We start from the raw sequence: 19,973 nt of genomic DNA on the forward strand, positions 1-19,973 counted from the left end.
GGGTTAAAATGACTGAACTCATTTCACTCCAAGCCCCTTTGTTTGCCATGTGGCCCCCTGAGATCCATCCCCCACCTTGTGCTCACCTGACTGGCTTTCAATTGAGTGGCAAACAGACCTACCTTTGTCTACACAACCTGGCCATTCTACACTAATGTCAGCTCCCAGTTTCAATCTTATAAGATTTTTAATGTCTTTAGGGACAGAGACACCTTTTTGGAGGGGACAAAGGATAATGCAACGAATCTATTTTTATTAACTTTATCGATAGTTGATTTCTCTACATAAACAGGGGCGAAGTATGCATTACATTTAGGTATATATACAGTGATGCACAGAAAAAAAAAAATCAAGTTCATTTCCTTTGTTTACAGATGAAATAGAGAGCCAGAGGACAGTTCTGTGGCCCAGTACCATTTAGTGCAAAACCTATTCTCTCTCTACCCTTGTCATAAATCAGAAGCCCATACATGTGCGTTGAGGGAGTTCTCTCTGTGGACTCTGTTCTCTTTCATTATTCTATTTGTCTTCATGCCAGTACCATAATGAGCTGTGTCCATCAAAAGGCACTATTAAGAATGTTCACCAGGAGCTCATTAGAAGTTCTTCTGACGTACAAAAGCAACACTGTCTGGGGATTTGAAACTCCAAAACTCATGGGGCCCAGCAGGAAATGAAGGTTAGCCTTCAGAAGGAAGACAATAGGGAGTGGTAGGGATTGTGGTGGCCGGAGAGCCTTTGCCCTGACCAAAGGCTGAAAGGCATTTCCGTTCAGAAAGCACTAAAAACTCTTCAGGAGGGATGAGGAGAGAGAGGACACCCTGTGTTCATTGGGACCATGTTCTCCAGTTCTTGACCTTTGGTAGAAACAGTGAAGCATTGTAGAAGGCTAAAAACTCTAGTGCTGGGTTTTGTTCTAGAGCACAAGTCCTTACTAATTTTCATTCACTCAACCACTTCTTAAACTGATGAAGGAAGCCTCAGGGTGCAACCCATTGTCAAAGTGGGGAAAACGAATATATATATATACATATAAACTTGCTAACAAACTTCAAGCACAGAAAGTGGAGAACAACGCCCTACAGAGAGTCTTCATCTAGAATCCCACAAAACAACAAATATGGGGAGAGTCTACATTTCTCTAGATAAAAGGTTATGGTTTCCATAAAAGTCTTTAAAGAGTCCAGCTACTCAAAAAAAAAAAAAAAATGGTAAGAAGCTTGGAAGTAAATAGTCGGCTTGTAAGCATTGGGTAAAGTTGTAGAACATCTGTGGTATGAAATGGTTCAAATTTAGTCACCAGCAAATGGAGTTTCAAGGGAATCTGAAATATTTGTGACACACCCCAGACTTTGGAACTTCATGTTAGAAAGCGTGTTTCACTTTTCACAACAGAGTCCTCGATGCCAGAATCAGCAAGTTGGGAGATCGATAGCTGATCAAGCAGAGCACATCTCAACCTACTGTCAAAGAGTTAAATTAAAGGTGCCATTGTGAGAAGGGATCCACGTGGGCTATGAACTGGGAGGCACAAAACCTCACACGCCCAGTGACCCTGGCCCGGACACTGCATCTCTCTTAGACTCAGGGTCCTTGTCTGCATCCTGGGAAGCAGAAGCTGGGATGAGAAGTAAGTTATGGGAAAAGCACATCTTTGATATCAATCACCTATCTACCCTTAAAATAAGGATATCAACTCTGTCGATGGTTCTTGTGTATTTTTCAGTGAAAGATATAAGGTATCTAGTCATTACGGGCCTTACCTGTTGGAAACTTTGAAATTTTCTCTCGAGAGCCACAAGCTGGTAGTGGGGAAGAAAAAACATCAGTTAGCTGGTTCCAAGGTATTTCACACAGCATTGTACCCTGCGACATATTTTCCTAGTGCACTCTGCCAGGGAGGGACTTTGTTCCCACTTTCATTCACTTTTCCGTCCTCATACTTCTCCCTTCTAGTCTTCCCTTGCATCTTATTCCCTTTCATCACATGTCTTTCTCTCTTCCTTCCTTCCTAGGTTGTTGGGGTTTTGTTTCGTTGTTTATTTTGGTATGGGGATTGAACCTAGGAATGCTACCACTGAGCCCTTTTTTATATTGTGTTTAGAGACAGGGCCTCACTAACTTGCTGAGGCTGGCTTTGAACTCACGATCCTCCTGCCTCAGCCTCCTGAGCCGCTGGGATTACAGGCCTGGGCCACCATGCCCAGCTCCTTCCTAGATCTTTTTAAAAGAAGTACACCCTACTGATAAGCTGTATCTCATTGCTTCTCTGGACACTCTATTGAAACTCTCATAACAGCCATGAGCCCCTTCACCAATAAGAAGGTCATCTCAGAACTTGAATAATGTCCGCATGTGCAACATATTGTTGCCCTCATATTTCCAACATTCTGTCCACGAACACCTCTATGTCCTCCATTAGAGTTATGCAAGTTCAACAAAAAAGTCCATAATGACAGTGATAAAAAGAGAAGATGATATGTCCCCTGCAAAATGAATTACTTACAAAGTTGAATTAAGGAGAACTTATTTACTCTTAAGATGTGGATGTCAGACTTACCGTAGAATTAAGCTGATGGATTTGATTAGATACATTTTGGGGCAGGTCAACTGCACTCTTTTTTAAAACTACAATATCATCTTTGTTTTTCTCAATCTATTTTTAAAAGAAAAAGGAGAAGAAGGATGCTGGTAAAAAAAAATGTACATCTTAGAAGACTCTAATAAGAAACTTGAGTTATATTCTGTTTTAAGCACTATGATCTTACCTATTAAAATATTAAAATAATGCTGTGAACAATAAACTTTAGAACAAAATAGCCATGGCATAATTCCACTCACCCTTTTTCATAACACTATATTAATGTATTTTCTGTTTGCATATTTCCCATAATTGTTTAGGGTGCTTGTGAAGAAAGTTGGCTTAGAACCAGACGGTTCAAGTTTTAAATCTTGATTCAGCCATTTATTATGTGTCTTTGAGCAAATTATTTAACAGTTCTAGGGTACATTTAGCTCCATTATAAATGTGGTAATAATAAACCCATTTCACAGGGTAGCTGTGAGGGTCAAATGAGATCATGGATATCAGGTAGTATGCAAACAGATGACCTATAATATGCTCCAAACAATGCTAGCTCTTACATTATAGCAGATATGCAGGCATGATGTAATAAATATTGACACTGAAAACATTCAATAAGGCATGAGAATAATTGTCCAATACAGTTCTTTGGTAAAAGTAAACTTGCCACATCAACACTTTTCCCTGGTTACCCTCCCCTTCACCTCCCTTACAGAGGAATTCAAGTACCATCCTCTGTATTATTTCTGGCTAGGGTACATTTTTCTGTACCATGAGCCACCTCTGTTAGCATTACTCCCCCTACCCACCATTAACTCTAGGTCACTGTCCTTTATAAGAACTCATCTTAGTGCCAATCATGTTCTCTGGGCTAAAGAGTAAAGGTACAGATTAAAACAGAGCTGTTGGACTAAGTCACTATATATTGATATGCAAAATGACCTCAATAGGTGTGCAGTATATTTATTACCTGATGCAAACATTCGCTGAGGTCTTCATCATTTAATTTAATTTTTCCCAGGGGTCCAGTTCTAAATTCAATGTTTTGGGCAGACGATGTAAGAAACACTAAATTTCCCCTCTCTGAGGCTATGCGAGGCCTATGTAAGACAACCAGAGACTGTATCAGTCATTAGCACATACAATTTTGAAATCTAAACAACTTATCACTGAGTAACTACAGACAAGATGGTGTACATCTGGGCTCTAGTCATCTGCCACTTCTTTATCTGTAAATTTCCCGGAGATACCTCCTAGTAACCATGTAGTAGGCTTATGGAAAAATAAATAATTTATACATAAGAAGGTAATTCCATGTATCCATCCAAATAATTTTCCCTGTTGGCTTTTTACCATCACAGTTTTCCTCAAGCAAAATTACACTATTGCTCATCTGGCTGCTTGTGAAAAGTGGTAAGGAACTTCCCTACTCCATCAACAAAAATAACTCCTGTTTACTTACTGTTGGAGGTTATCAATACTTCTTTTTCGTGGCTGCTGCTCAAGTCCACCAGCTTCACCATCTAATTTAGCAAATGCCAATAGAATAATCAAACTCCAAAGTGGTGAGGACATGTTCCTCACCAGCCTCCTCAGTGGCCAGGTAAGAGGGAGGCCTCTCCAACCCCTGAGTCTGAAAGTGTGTATACCAGCAAACCGGACAGGTGTACTTTGACCAATGGATGATCCTGTAACTTTTCAGTCTTGTCTTCTTTATCCAAGAAGCTTATGTTATTTTTTTTTCTCACTCAGGAATGTAAATGATCTTAGTTCTCCCAGTACTCTTCAACTTGGGAGAGGTCAAAATCTACCTTAAGTGATGCACAACTTAATCATTATTTTTTGACCTTTGAAACTGTCACAAATCACTTTAGAAACATTCACTAGAACAATTCTTGCTTAGAAAACACCTTCCAACAAGTGATGCTGGAAGAACTAAATATTCACATGGAAAAATGTTGGACCCTTACCTTGTACCATATGCAAAAATTAACACAAAGCGATTCAAAGACCTAAATCTAAGAGCTCTTAGAAGAAAACTCTTAGAAGAAAACATAGGGAGAAAACTTCATGACCTTGGATTTAGCAATGATTTCTTGGGACTGATACCAAAAGCTCAGGCAACAATATCAATAACAAAAAAGCACAGGTTACAGAAAGTTAAATGTTTTACATCAATTTAAAACCTCTGTGCATTAAAGGACACTACCAACAGTGTTAAAGTAACTCATGGAATTGAAAAATATATTTGTGAATCTTATATATGATGAAGGGTTAATATCCAGAATACAGAAAGAACTCCCACAACTCAAAAATAACAACAAAAAACAAACAAGAACCAACCTGATATTTAAAGTGAGGAAAGGACCTGAATACATATGTTTCCCAAGAAGATATACAAAATGACAATATGCTCAATGTTACTAATAATTAGGAAAGTACAGATTAAAACCACATGAGACACCACTTCTTACATATTATGAGGACTATTATTTAAAAAAAACAGAAAATAACAAGTATTGGAGAAATTGAAAACTTTGTACATTTCTAATAGGAATGTAAAAAGGTACAGCTGCTATTGAAAACAATACAGAGTCTGTCTATTTCTCCCATGTTCTCCCTCCCTACCCCACTATGAATCAGTTCCTTATATCAGAGAAAACATTCGGCATTTGTTTTTTTGGGATTGCCTAACTTCACTTAGCATTACCTTCTCCAACTCTGGGCTGGGGGTTAGCAATGATGGTGGAATATGATGGACATCATTATCTAAAGCACATGTTGGAAGACACAAATTGGTGTGAATATACTTTATGTACAACCAGTGATATGAAAAATTGTGCTCTATATGTGTAATATGAACTGTAATGCATTTCACTGTCATTTATTTAAAAAATCAACAAAAAAGAAAACAGTACAGAAGTTCCCTTCAGAATTAAACATATAATTAATGTATATTTCACGTCTGCATATATAACTAAAAGAATTGAAAGCCAGGACTTAAAACAGATATCTGTATGCCAATGTTTATAGCAGCATTATTTACAATAGCCAAAAGTTGGAAGTCACTGAAGTGTCCATCAACAGATGAATGGATTTAAAAACGGCATACATACAATGTAATATTTTTCAGCCTTAAAAAGGAAGTGAGATTTTGACACATGGTACAACATGGATGGATCTTGAAGATACTGAGCTAAGTGAAATGTGAGTCACTAAAGGAAAAATAGTGCATATGATTTCACTCATGCAAGGTGGCTAGAGTAGTCAAATTTACAGAGACAGAAAGAACGGTGGTTTCCAAGGGTGGGAGCCTGGAGGGGGAGTCATTGTTCAATGTGTACCGTTTCATTTGGGAAAGATGGAAAACATTCTGGAGATGAGTGGCAACAATGGTTGCACAAAGTGTAATTACTGTCACTGAATTGCAAACGTAAAATGAGTAAAAGTGTAAATTTTATGTTATATATATTTTACAATATTTTTTTTAAATTTAAAGTATAATTAAGAAAATGGAACAGGAACTGCTTGCTGTAAAAATCATCTTTTTTAAGAAAGAATGCTTTTCCATCTAGATTCCTTAATGTCAAAAATTCAGAAAAATAATCTGAAAAAAATTTTGAAAGGTCATCTCAATTTTTTGATAGCATCTATATAAAATTTCTTAAATAAGCCAGTACAATTTGATATTATGGAGAAATGCAACAATGTTCTACACCTGCTATACATTACAACAAAAACAAACCAAAAAATAGATTTCAAGTTGATATTTACCTGACCTGCTACTGAGATCACTTGATGAGAGGTTCTGTTGTGTTTAGGAAATTGGGGCTGGGTTATGGCTCCGTGGTTGAGCACTTGCCTAGCATGTGTGAGCCACTGGGTTCTATTCTCTGCAACACATATAAATAAAATTAATAAAATAAAGGTACATCAATATCTAAAAAAAAATTTTTTTTAAAGAAAGAAATAGATGAATAGATGGAGCCAGGCACAGTGGCACACACCTGTAATCCCAGCGGCTTTGAAGGCTGAGGCAGGCGGATCATGAGTTCATAGCCAGCCTCAGCAATTTAGTGAGGCTCTCAGCAACTCAGCAACATCCTGTCTCTAAATAAAATATTATAAGGCTCAGTGGTTAAGTGGCTCAGTGGTTAAGCACCCCTGGGTTCAATTTCTATTTAGAAAGAAAGAAAGAAAGAAAGAAAGAAAGAAAGAAAGAAAGAAAGAAAGAAAGAAAGAAAGAGAAAATAAACAGATGGAATACAATAAATGGCATTTTAGGTTGAATACATTGTTTTAATGTTACCTTAATATAAGTTTCCATTCTCCCTCTAAACTTTGTACTCTGGAGTAAGACTACATCATGCAATTTAGAAGATCAGATAGGACTAAAAGTTCTAGAACCTGAGACCAAAAAAAGAAGGAAGATTTCAGAGTTAGGGTTTTGATTCAAACTCCCAATATTCTTGAGCAGCAATTAGAAAAATGTGGAAGGGGAGCTGCAAGAATTTTGGAAGGAAAACAAAAGGATGTTTTAAAAAGAAGAAAACTTCATTGAAGTGGTAGAATTAAGGGAGAATTAGATTTGTTTCATGATCTTGACATAATGAGGTAATTTAACCCCATCTCATGATTTTGAGTTTTTGCAGTGTGCTAGGCCACTGTACTCTAATTTACACATATTATATAATTTGATCCTTAACAACAGATGAAGAAATGATTTTATTAGAAGAAATGTATCATTTCTTAGTGTATTTATCATCAAATTCTATCAAATTTATTCAAATTTAATTGTATTTGATTCTACTGAGTCCATATTTTCAGAACACCTAATTTGTGCCAGACTCTGGTATACATTAGGATCCATCGGCTAATTAAAAACAACAACAACAAACAGATCCTTGACCTCAAGGAGCTGGAATTCTGGGGCAAGGAAATACCCAGAAAAGAAGTAAAGAAATAAATGAGCAGGGAAGCCTCTAAGAAGTTGATATAAAGTTATGGGAGAAAGGACATCCTTCACTGTGTGACCAGGACAGCTTCTCTGAAGTGGCAGAATTTAGGGTATAAACATAAACATTGACACCCACTTTCCAAGATCTGTGGGGACCCCTATGTTGGCTTCAGGAATCTCTCCGTTTCCCACCCCAGTAAGACTTACAGACTGGCTGTGGAATCTACGACTACCTTCCACATTGGGTTTGACTCTCTTTCAGCTAGACGATCCATTTGAAGGCATGGATCTCTGATGTCTGCCATGGATTCTGTCCTGGGACTATAGAACCCACTTGGAAATAATGGAAATGTTCTACATTGTGATTTGTGAAATCAGCTGTATATGCACTACAACTTCCCTTGGGCACACGGACTATGATAAGAAAGACAAAACGGCATCTGAAGAACTACTCTACAAAGGCTCTCCTCTAAGAAAAATCTCTTGGTGAGATTTTTATGTTGCTGTTATATTGGTAAATATTCATGAAGTTATGTAGGCTCTTTGAGGACAAAAATGATCAGGAACATAGCATCCAATGATGTGTGATACTCAAACATTGATGCTTTTTTAAAAAATTTTGTAAGCCTGCCAGATTTCTCCTACATAAACTTTTGTATCTGGCTTTTCACTCAATATAATGCTTTCACAATTCATCTATCCTGTAGTGCTTATCATTAATTGTTTGCTTTTTATTACCGCATAGCTTTTTGTTGTATTTCATTCCCTCAATTGACTTGAGTTGTTTCCAGCTTAGGACTATTATAAATAAAACTGCTACAAAGAGTTTTGACCAGGTCTTTGTGTGAATGCATCTTTTCATTTCTTTGGGGTAAACACTGAAGGTCAGATTGCTGAAATTTATGGTAAATATATCTTTAAATTTATTAGAAACTATCAAACAAACTTCTAAAGAATTTCCCCACATTATGTATGACTTTCAGTTGCTCCACATTCTCTCCATCATTTTGATATTTTATTTTTAGCCATTTCAATGGGTGAGCAGAGGTATGTCATTGTGATTTTAATTTGTATTTCTCTAATGATTAAAGATGTTGGGCATGTTTTTATATATATTTGTCATTTGTATATCTTTTCTTGGTGAGTTGTCCATTCAAATACTTTGCCTTGTTTTAAAATTTGGGTTAGTATCTTTTTATTTAAGATGAGTTCACATAACTTAAATTTGAGTCTTTTCAGACTAACCTGTGGCATGTCATTTAGTTTGCTTACAAGTATTTTTCAAGGACAAAAACACTAGTTACTGAATGATTCTACATTCTTTGATTCCATATGGAAATATAGAAAATCCAAAACTACATTAGTAAGAAACAGATTGAGAGTGGTCCAAGACCAGGAATGGGAAAAAATTGACTGGAACGAGGCATGAGGGAGTGTTTGAAGGTGATGGAAGTATTCTGTTTTGACTGCGGTGGCGGTTGTATAAACGTATACATGCACATGCCAAAACTAATAAAATTATACTCTTAAAATATATAACCTTAGATGAGTATAAATCATGATTCAATAAAACTGATTGAAATGATTTATGTATTTATAAATACCTCCATACTCAAAGATGATATAAAATACTAATGTTGGTATTAAATTAAATGCCAAGTAAAGCTGTCTAATAGCTTTTACATAAATAATGATAAATGTGAAATTTATCACAACGATCCAGGTTTGTGTGAAAACTTAACAACCTGGTATGGAGATAAAGGGGTGGGCATGACAATGTGAAATATTTGGCAACTCTAGAATAACCTAAGAATCTTCCCTTAGAAAGGACGAACTCTGAGCTCTGAACATAACTATTTTCATAATAATATTTTCCTAAAGATCAGGGAACTTGGCAAATCTTCCTAGGGCAATATAAAAGATCTCCTGCAGGATCTCATTAAGAACTTCCTCTTTTGCACATTTTTCCTGTTTCATAAATGCATTTGTTATTCAACAAAGTAAAAATTTAATTTCTCTGCTCCAAATCTAGGCATTCAATTTCTAATCGCTCCATATATTGGAAAGAAATAGAGAATGACAGATTCTTCCAAGGTCTGACTGACTTTTGAAAGTTAGAGAATTTTTCCTTCTAGCTCATTTACTTGACTTTAGCTCAGATGGATAGACAGGACAGACTGTCTGCATATGACTCCTCAGTGGAAGCAATATAAAACTCAATCTCTGTTTCCACAGCATGAGCATGCATTCTGCTTCCTTGCTGTGTTGAGAGTTTCTTCAGCAAAGACGAATTGAAAATAATTTTACGATCCATGACCTTCAGCCTTGGAGGGTGAAGAACCTCCTTCCCAAGATAAACATTCTGTCAACTTAAAAAATCCATCTTCCATTGACTAGCAAAGCTCCTATCTCCTCCCTAATCCAGAATGCATTCCACTAGAAGTCTGTAGAAGTTCTGTATTGTTAACCATGCTAGGAGACAGTACGAATACAAAATGGAATGAATTGCAGATTCTTTCCACCAAAGTCTCACTTCCAGGGAAGATCATACAACTGGAGGGGAAGGGCCTGGGCTTTGAAGTTCATTCATCTGGTGCATATCCAGCGCCATCACTTCCTGACCATGTAACATTATTTCTTTGCCAGCAAAAAGATAATTACAGCACTAACAGTATATGAAATGTTCAGCACATTTAGTGTCCAGCACATAACAAGTATGCACTAAATATAAGTTGTTATTATCATTATAATATAAATAAATGAATGTGATTTATTTTTTATCCTCCTCTACCCTCTCTTGAATTTAGTTTCCTTAAGGAAAAAAAAAGAAGAAGAAGAAGAAGAAGAAGAAGAAGAAGAAGAAGAAGAAGAAGAAGAAGAAGAAGAATAATTCACAGTTAACTTGAATATCTTAGGTACAAGGAGAAGTAGAGGTGTCTGATCTCTATAAAGAGAATTTCAGAGCAAAGCCTTGAATTGAGGACTTTGAGTAAGGAAGATGATAGCTGACCTGGAGGTAGGGACAGGAGACAAAGGTCAACAGATGTCTGAGGACAAGACCAGGTACATCCAGGAAGCAAACAACAACTCCACATTATGGGGTGGAGAACCAGATAAGGTGTAAATCCAAGAGCAGGCAATTAAAAGGGAATGGTCTCTTCCTTGAGGTGGAAGTGAGTAAAGAGCATAAAGGAGCATTTTCATGAAATACCAGCAACTGGGCCCCTGGACATGGAGGAGTTGCTAAATGTTGGGGGAGGGGACCAAATTTGAGAATCTCTTAAAACACCTATGAGTGCTCTTTTGCACATTTTTTTTTTGCATTCATTAAAACTTTTAAGAAGCTGATGACATCAATGGCATTCTACACACTTTAAATTTAACAGTGTCTCTCTATTACCCCTGATTTTTGTTCACCAGCATTTACTATCCTTCACACCTTCAACTAAGTGCATGCAAATGTACTTTGCTCTGTTGCAGAATTACACGTGGTATATAGAAATAGGCAGGATCTGTTTGTCCATCAGAATGGCCACTATATTGCTAGTCAGTAATTCAGGACCTCTTGACTTCCGCTCCCAATCTGCCCCCTGATCTCACCTTCTTCTCTTCCCTTTACCCTGTCTCCACAATCTTCTTAAAGATGTTTTGGCTCCTTTTCATCCTCCCTTCTCCCTTCCCAAGCCACCAGAATGTAGTTAGAAGAGTCAGAACTGTTTTCTCTTTTCACCTGCCTATAACTTTCCCAAGATCTCTCAGCATAATGCTTGCTCCTTCTGTACATCTATTTTCATCTCCTTTTATGTCCTGAACTCTCAGTAATTCCCCCAGCTCCCCTTTATACCTACCCAAACATAATTCACAAATGAAAATTCTTGTGTTTATCAAAAATGTACATGAAATTCCAGTTAACTAGAATCCACGTGAGGGGGGTTTGGGGTCAAAAGAAATAACTATAATGAAAACACTAGTAAGGGACACACAGAGAGAGTTTTATTAGAAAACAAGTTCTGCCTGAGAAAGGTAGTGCAGGCTTCACCAAGAGTCCATCTGAGTCTTAATGAATGAGTAGTTCTTCAAGAAAAGGATCAGGTGTTTCAGGGAGAGAAATTGAGTATACAAAGCTTTCCTGTAGAAAAAAGCTAATGTAGGTAGAAGATGAAATTTTTTAAATGGGAAGGAAGTTGGACCAAGGAAGACCTTGAAATGACATTTTAATGAGCTTAGACTTTATTTTCTTTTTTAATAAGGGAGAATTGTGACAGTCTTTCAGGGAAGAGATTAAAATAGTCATGTTTTCATTTTGCAAGCATCCCTGTGGGAACGAGTCTCTGACCCAGCTTTAGGAGAGTGGAACACAATTGAAAAGATGTGATTTTGAAAGCCCTGGTTAAGTCAATGGGCAGGCCAGGAGGAGATAGTGAGGAAGACATTAAGGAGGTAGGGTCTACTAAAGAAATACCTGTGCAGTTAATATTTCCTTATAAGTATTATAGGAGGAGTTAGCATCCAGGTTACTTACTTGAGAAATTGAAACTATAAAGATGTCATTAATTGAATAAGAGAATAATTAGGAAAGAAAGTTTTGAAGGAAGGAGAGTTCAGATCTAGAAATGCAGAGGCCTAGGGAACATTCACCACTCCTCATTGCCTCCTGATCTGCCAGTGGCATAGTCACTTACTATGGGTATAGAAAAAAATGAGAAATAGCCTAGACTAGAACCTCGATACTCCAGGTGCTCCATGGGCCCTACACAGCCATTGTCCAGAGATTGCCAAAAATTCAAACTCTCAGATTCCACCTTGGTCTACTGAATCAGAATCTGCACTTTACAAAGATCCTCTTGCCCATCACTTATTTGTATGCTCATTACAGTGACCCAGGAGCATGAAGACCCCCACTCTGAGGAGGAGAGCCAAACACGCAGTGGCCACCACTGCATATCTATGTTTCTATTTTTCTTTGATTTGTCTTCCAGTATTATAACTTTATATCTCTTTGTCTCCTTTTGTTCTACTTTCTGAGAAGCATTTATTATTTAAATTTTCTGGTGATTTTATAAAAATTTTGCTATAATTTTTAATTTCAAAAACTCTTGTTCTTATTTCATAGTTATAATATTTTTTAACGCATTTAAAAATACTAGAGTTGTGTTTTGAAGTTTTTGTTTCTTGCATTGGGCTCTGTTTTCTCTAAGTGTCTTATCTCCTTGTGTCTTTGCTTTTCATGTCTATTTCATATTGAAATCTTTCCACAAATACTTATGGTTCCTATATGTGTATTTAAATTTCAGAATAAAACACTAAAAATAGGTGATAGACTTTGTTTGCCTAGATGGTATTTATAACCAGTAGGGTTTATCATAAGTTGAATGAATGACAGGTTGGCAAATTCACTGGGGAACCCCAAATTTTTGAAGGCACTTTTTTCCTGGGGCACTCAATTTTTTCAGGGGAAAAATGTTAAGAAAGTTTGCTGAAGATTTTTCTATGAAGTATGTAGATTTAATTGATCACCTTGTTTTCTACTTTTCTCCCCAAATTCTTAGAAATTGCCTTATGGCCATTATTAATATATTTCCTATAACTTCTATTTTATATTTCAAGGTTCTCTTTTTATTCCAATTAGCTTTAATCAAATTCCATTATTTTGTAGTCTTAATAAACATTTATTGCTAATATGCAAAGTCCTCAACAATAAGGGAAGTTCAAAGAAAGTAAACTTGGTAAACTTCTCTGGTTTGCAAAAGAGTCACAGTACAAATTTACAGAGCTATAATGAAGCCAGAATGGTGTGGGGAAGAATATATGTCAACATGCTGTTGGTAAAACAACATGTGCTACTCTGGGAAAGATGCCCAAAGCTCAGAATGGGCAGACTACAAAAACAAACTTCCACTAGTCCAGTGGAATCATCTTAGAAAAAAGTGGTTGGATAGATATGGGAACATTGATGAAGGGCCTTAAGTGGCATATTGAGGATTGTTGGCTCAAACTTTTTGATATGATAGGGAGCTGCTCCTATAGCTTGAATGCAGTAATGCCTTAGGGGGAATATTTCTGGTAGGCCAATTGAATTTATGTGGAGGTCCAGATCAGTATGGAACTCATGAAAATAAGGAATGTTGAAATGGAAGAGGTGCCTTTAATGGAAGAGTAGACAAGACTGTCACACCATTATGCTAGTTTCCATCACATTCTATAACTTCAACTCAACCTTGGTTCGGTCTTTAGTCTCTTCTCATTTTCCTGTCAGTTTGAAATGGAAAAGTCCAGAAATAATCTGGTTTTAGTCATTAATGGAAATATCTGTGAATATCATAATCTCTTTTAACCTCTATGGTACTTAACTCATTCTCTTTGTCAAGGACATAACATTGCTTAAAAGGTACATTTATATATGCCAGTTTTGTGGTTTTCTACAAAATTTCGGGGCAATACAATATCACTCCAATCATCTGTTCATTTTCCATGAAGGACTACATAAAATAATTATGGAAATTCATGTAAGTTTAAAACTACTCACTTGCTCACTTCATGGGGGAAAGCACCACCACCTAGGAAATTACCAAGTCCACCCCTGTGACAAGAGCTGATCTTTGTAAATGCAACATGGCCTTGAGTCAGGGAACATAATGCAGGCATTTGTTCTCCATGCTCATTACGACAGTGATTACAATTATCCTGGAGAAGAAAGAAAAAGAATTGTGAGTTAATCATCATCATCTGAATAATTCAGGTTTGGCAGAGATTTTCCTGAGAAAGGAGATTGTTATGCATTATTCAGAGTTTGAAGGGATTTTTATTTTTTCAGGTTGTTTTTTTTTCAAATATGAGAAGTATGGAACTCATGAAAATAAGGAGAGTGTTGAAATACAGAGATATCTTGGATGGATGAGTTGACAAGACGGACATACTATAAACAATGAGAAATTTCATATCCAGGGAGGAAATACAATGGGGAATAAGGTTTTGGACAGGAACTCAGGGGTGTTGATGGTGTGTGCACGTACACACACACACACACACACACACACACACTTCATAAACATTAACACAAGGGAATGTCACACTTTCCAGAAAACATAATGTATGTACTGGGGGTTCTGGCATCATTGTGAGACAGGGATTTGTTAAAGACAAAGCACTTAGCAAAGGAAACCTAAATGGCTAGGATTAAGGGCTCCAAAGTCAGTGAGGAAATAACTCAGCTTTACCTCCAACAGCTGCCAGAATAGGGACTTTGGCTGTCCCTCTGACTCCACCCCAGCTAGAGTACCATGAAGGCATGAAACCGTGAAGCAGAGGCTGTCATTGGCTAGGACCATGGATGAAATCCTCCTGAGGTCCCTTTCCAAATGGACAAAATGGTTTTCCACTTGGCGACTCCTAATAGTCTCTAAATAAGGCAATGATGTAAGATTGGATATAATTAAGTCCATAATCAGAGGAAAGTGTCTGCACTGAGACTCTAACATGAATGGCCACAGAAGTACTGGGGAAAGACATGCGGGGAGGGAGGAATAGAGGGAAAGGAGACATACTGGGGACCAAATTAGAACAAATCTATACCATGCTTTTATAATTATGCCAAAATGAGTTCTATTATTATAACTAAAAAGAACCAATATTTTTTTTTTTAAAGGAGTACTAGGGGTAAAAAACTGTGAACCATTTACACTGGATCTGATCTGTAAAGAAGGCAATAACACTTTTGACAAACACATTGTATGTCCAATGAGAGGAAGGGAACAAGTGAAGCAAGGGTGTCACCTCTGGGGAGGAAGGAGAGGAGAGTCTGGGGGACACTTGACATTCTTTGAAACTCTGCCTCTTATGCTTTTAATTAGGAAGACACAAATGGAAGCAGTACACAGAGGCATCTTTATCTCAGGAGGGGAGGCTTTGCCTTCCTGATGTGATTTATGTTGGGAGGACTGACTTAATAAGGCTGACGCCTTCCAAAGGACCATCATTCCCAGGCGATTTTTAATTGAAGTGCCACACAGATCTGTGGGAAGATTTAAGGTGTTGTCATCAAGGGCAGGAAGAAGGATGAGGTGACCTCACCTCTCTGTCTTTTCAGTATCATTATTCGAAGTTTTATAAAAAAGAAAGACAAAGCCTTTGTCTTTTTGTATGTTTTCTTTACAGTGGCTTGGACTGTATTTATTACAAAAGTACTGCTAAATCGGGCTTTGTCAACAATTCCTAGACTATGTTTAGAAGAGGCATAAACATTTCCCTAAGAGTTATAAACAATTCTGGCCTTAAAAACTTTCCCAATAATATCAGATGTGCTTCTCTTGTTTTGGTTGACCAATAGAATTATCCAAACAATTCCCTATGCTGTGAAAGAACTGGAACTCCTTTATAATACTTAGCATACTCATATGCAAGTTAGTTAAGTTCATAATTATTAGCTACCCATTATTTGTCAGCGGCTAAGAGAGGTACTACTATGGATAAAGAGCTGGCTGGTTGAGACACAGGCTGTCCTGGAAGGAGCAGGTCAGGCTAGGAAACTGTATTACATGCCACCAGAATGTAAATGAGGTAGTAACTTAAAATCTAGTTACAATTATCAGACTCAACATTAGAGGCCTGAAACAGAGTGTTTCGAGAGAAAGAATATAATTATAAAATATTTCAATTAAAAGAAACACCAACAAGAAAAATAAAATCTAGTTACTCTAATGTAACTGTTACCTATTGGTATTTTATTCCAGTCCATTTTCTGATTAATAATTTCACATGATTAAAATCATAAGATATATATGAATAAAATTAGGGTTCTCCCTCTCCTCTTAGTTTCACATAAGCCTAATTCCAACCACTACCTGGTCTCCCTAACAAGAATTGTAAAAAACTGCAAATATATGGGGAGGAGAGGAGAGGGGAGTGGGGAGGAGAGGGAGAGGGGAGTGGAGAAAGGAGGGGAGAGGGGAGGAGAGAGGGGAAGAGAGGGGGAGGATAGGAGAGTTGAGTTTAGCTATATATCTGTATCACTTCTCTCTGGCTGTTTTATTTTACTTATGGGGCTTTGACAAACCTGGGATGTTTTCAGTCATTATGGTTGTTTTTGAATACTTTTTCAGCTCCATGCTTTTTTCTTTTCTAATACTCCAAATATATGAATGGTAGCTCTCATTCCTGCCTTACCGGTCCCTAAGGCTCTGTATTATTTTTATTATTTTTATTTTTTATTTCTTTATGAGCCTGTTTTCTGTTATTCACATTGACAGATCTTTCCTGAAGTTCACGGATTGTCTTCTGCCATTTTTACTCTACTATTGATCCTAAATTGGGAAAAGATAGGTGTGAATTAAAGAAGCTGAGTGAATAGGAAACATGCCCAGGCACATCATTAATTTCTGACAATGAAGACTTAAAAGACAAAATATCCAGGATACAATCTAAGACCACTTGTCACCAGAGAGGGTTCTTTCTGGGTTTTGTTATTTTATTCTTCAGTTATGTAATTGCATTTAATTGTTTTTAAAAAGTTGGATATTTATTAATATCTACTTAATGTCTGTTAATTAAATGTTAAATATAATTGATCAATATTTTATTGGATTTTCATTAATTTCTATGTTAGGCTGCTTTTCTATTTTTGTGTCAAGAGAATTTGTAACTGCTTGTTGAATCATCTTTAAGATGGTTGCTTTAAAATCCTTGTTAGAGGATTTTGACATCTGATTCACTTTGGTATTGTCATTAGTTAACTGTTCTTATTCAAATTGTGATTTTTTCAAGTTCCTGGTATGACAGGTGACTTAAGATTGTTTCCTGGATAGCTTGTCCTAGCATGGACACTCATTAAGTCCTATTTTAATCTTCTATTTTAGTGGACAGTCACTGTTTGTTTAGCATGCGGGTTCTGGCTTACATTTGTGACTGTGATTCCAAAGGCAGTTTAGTTTTCAGAGGTTTTGCCCTGTTATTTTGGTTTGCTTGGTTTATCTGGTGCTACAGAGGCTTTCAGTGGCCCTTGATAATGCTACATTAAGAGAAAAGAGGCTATTTCCCAGGCCAGGCCAGGTACCAGACGCTTCTATGGCTTACAGTGAAAAAACTTTCTGGGTGGGGTGCTTTTATGGTGGGATACCCCTTGCTGGCATCCTCTGAGTGCTCACCCCTTAGCAGGTGAGAGAAGTCTCAGGTCTGACAGGGAAGTGGAATACTGTACCTGCATCTTTGCCAGGGGCTCCTCTGATACCTTGTCCTGGTTGATGGAGCCAGACTCTCCTGGTGTTACCTCCAAGATTCAGTTCTATCTAGGGTAAGAATGAGCCTTCCTGGTCTGCCTTTTTCCTCCAGGGTATGCGTTGGTAAACACTAAGCCTGTGGTTACTTTCCTTTGTTGAGTGGAACAGCAAGAAAATGTCTTGAAACTATGCTGGTTCCCTCAGTCTCAGGGTCCCTAGCCAGTTTGTTTCTTTTCTCATCTTGCCGAGTTCTTCTGATGTGCTATTGCATAATTATGCTTACCCAGAGCTGGCAATTTTACTTAAGGGGGAACAAGAAGAGATAAGTCCATGATCTTTTGTCAAGACTAGAAATTAGAATATAGTATTTTAAAAAAAATTATCTGCATCATTTCCCTAAAAGCCAGAAGTCTACCTTAGAATTATTTTTAAAATGTGTCCCAGATTTGAGTAAATTTGACTATTTCTCTGAGTATGGAAGAAATGGCAGTAGTAAACAAATTCAGTAGTTTTCAGGAGAGTGACTTCTAGTCACCATTTAAACTCCACATTGTGATATCCTCATTATAATTTTGATACCAATTCCAGTATGGTTACTGCCGCAGTCCGGCTGCAGCAAAATAACCGGGGGGTTATTTTGTGCAACTTGTGTACATTGATACAGCAGGAGTGGGAGCCGTTTATTGTAGGACAACAGAGGTATTTATACATTCCACACAGCTTATCTTAATTAACATAAACTAGATACAGCAGTCAACCAATAAGGAATCTCCACACTTAATGGCTCGATAGTGTTACTTCACAAACCACTCCCTCTGGCAAAATGCCAGGTGCCATCCTGACTTGTTTACAGACTCTAACAGGTTACTATATTCATTCATTCAACAAGTATTTACTGAGTGCTTACTATGTGCCAGGAACTAATATGGCTAGGAACACAGCAGTGAAAAAAAATGTTAAAAATCTTTGGAAGTTTACATACTCTAGAACAAAACATTTTTCACTAAAACCAACTCAGACCATAACAACTCCTCAGCTTATTGTTCATTCATTCATAGAATCAGCTCCCAAGTATCAAATTCAACTTATATCTCTACACAAGGAGTATCATATTTTAGTATGTGTTTTTGGTCATTTTTTATATGTGCAATTTAACTGTATTTGTGTAACTAACTAGCTAAGTGAGCAAAGTAACAACTATTTTAGTAAAAATGAAATCCATCTAGATTAAATTCAGAAGGCTAAAATCTAGTAAATGTCCACATTTAGCCAAGCACACAAATTTGGCAGCAAATATGTATGTTTTCAGATTTAAAAGTGACATCAGTTTTTCCAAAAATAAGTCACCATCTATCAGAGAAAGTTTTCCTTGGGAAACCTACTTTTATTGATAAACAAAATGCAGAGTGGGAAAGACCAGGCAAAGATGATCTTGGGTTATAGGGTTTGAATTTGGAAGACTGGGAGAGTAGGAGTTACTGTAAAGAGAATTAGTAAGTTGTGAGTGGAAGTGATTTTAGAATATAGGATGTTTAATTTTTCAACATGCTTAATTTGATGTGACAGCAAGCTATCCAGTTGAAAATGATCCAGCATGAAGATTCTACAATAGGGCTTGAGAAAAATATCAGATCTTGGTCATCTGAGTATCAGCAGGAAAAGAGTAGAAGTTATAAAAAGAGGGGAAAATATCTGAGAAACTGGATTCAGACAGTGAAGGGTGGAGAGATCCAAAAACCGAATCTTCAGGAACATTAAGAGTTCAGCTCTAGCCCTCCGCCTTTCTCTTTCCCTTTTCTAGGTGATCTCATCTGATTATAGAGCCAACTTGGCTAAACAACCATGTACACTCACAATTCCAATCTTCCTTGTTATGAATAGACATAGAAATGCAAACAAAATGCAAATACTTAAGGAAACAATGAAAGCATTCTATGTACAAGCAGAGAAATAAAAACAACATAAAGCTATAAGGAACAGATTTCTATGGGAAAATTAACTTCCAATTTTTAGTATTTGTGAAAATATTGGTCTTATTTATAGGTAAAAGGAGATAGATTTTTGGAAGCTTTAGGAATCAATCATGGTGTACATGGGAGTCCTTGAAGTGTTAAACATTGTTGAAAAAAGACTCAGAACCTATGGTAAATATAAAACAAATTTATTTTAGAACCTAGGAATCAAGAAGTCAAAAGAGTCTTTTTATATGTTTGTATTTTTT

The 19,973-nt window shown here is 36.9% G+C and overlaps 1 protein-coding gene across 1 annotated transcript in view; it reads right to left on the reverse strand.

Annotated features, from left to right (window-relative positions):
* The window catches only part of Cubn (cubilin), a 280,054-nt gene extending 275,895 nt beyond the window's left edge, over window positions 1-4,159 (reverse strand). Inside the window, exons 1-4 of the mRNA XM_026408130.2 lie at window positions 4,047-4,159; window positions 3,555-3,684; window positions 2,561-2,656; window positions 1,764-1,802 (exon numbers count right to left, since the gene is read on the reverse strand). Of these exons, the coding sequence (XP_026263915.2) occupies window positions 1,764-1,802; window positions 2,561-2,656; window positions 3,555-3,684; window positions 4,047-4,159 (378 nt within the window). The remainder of the gene's footprint in view (window positions 1-1,763; window positions 1,803-2,560; window positions 2,657-3,554; window positions 3,685-4,046) is intronic.
* Window positions 4,160-19,973: the final 15,814 nt, after the last annotated feature.

The sequence above is a fragment of the Urocitellus parryii genome, chromosome 9, assembly GCF_045843805.1.
Source record: "Urocitellus parryii isolate mUroPar1 chromosome 9, mUroPar1.hap1, whole genome shotgun sequence".
NCBI lineage: Eukaryota > Metazoa > Chordata > Mammalia > Rodentia > Sciuridae > Urocitellus > Urocitellus parryii.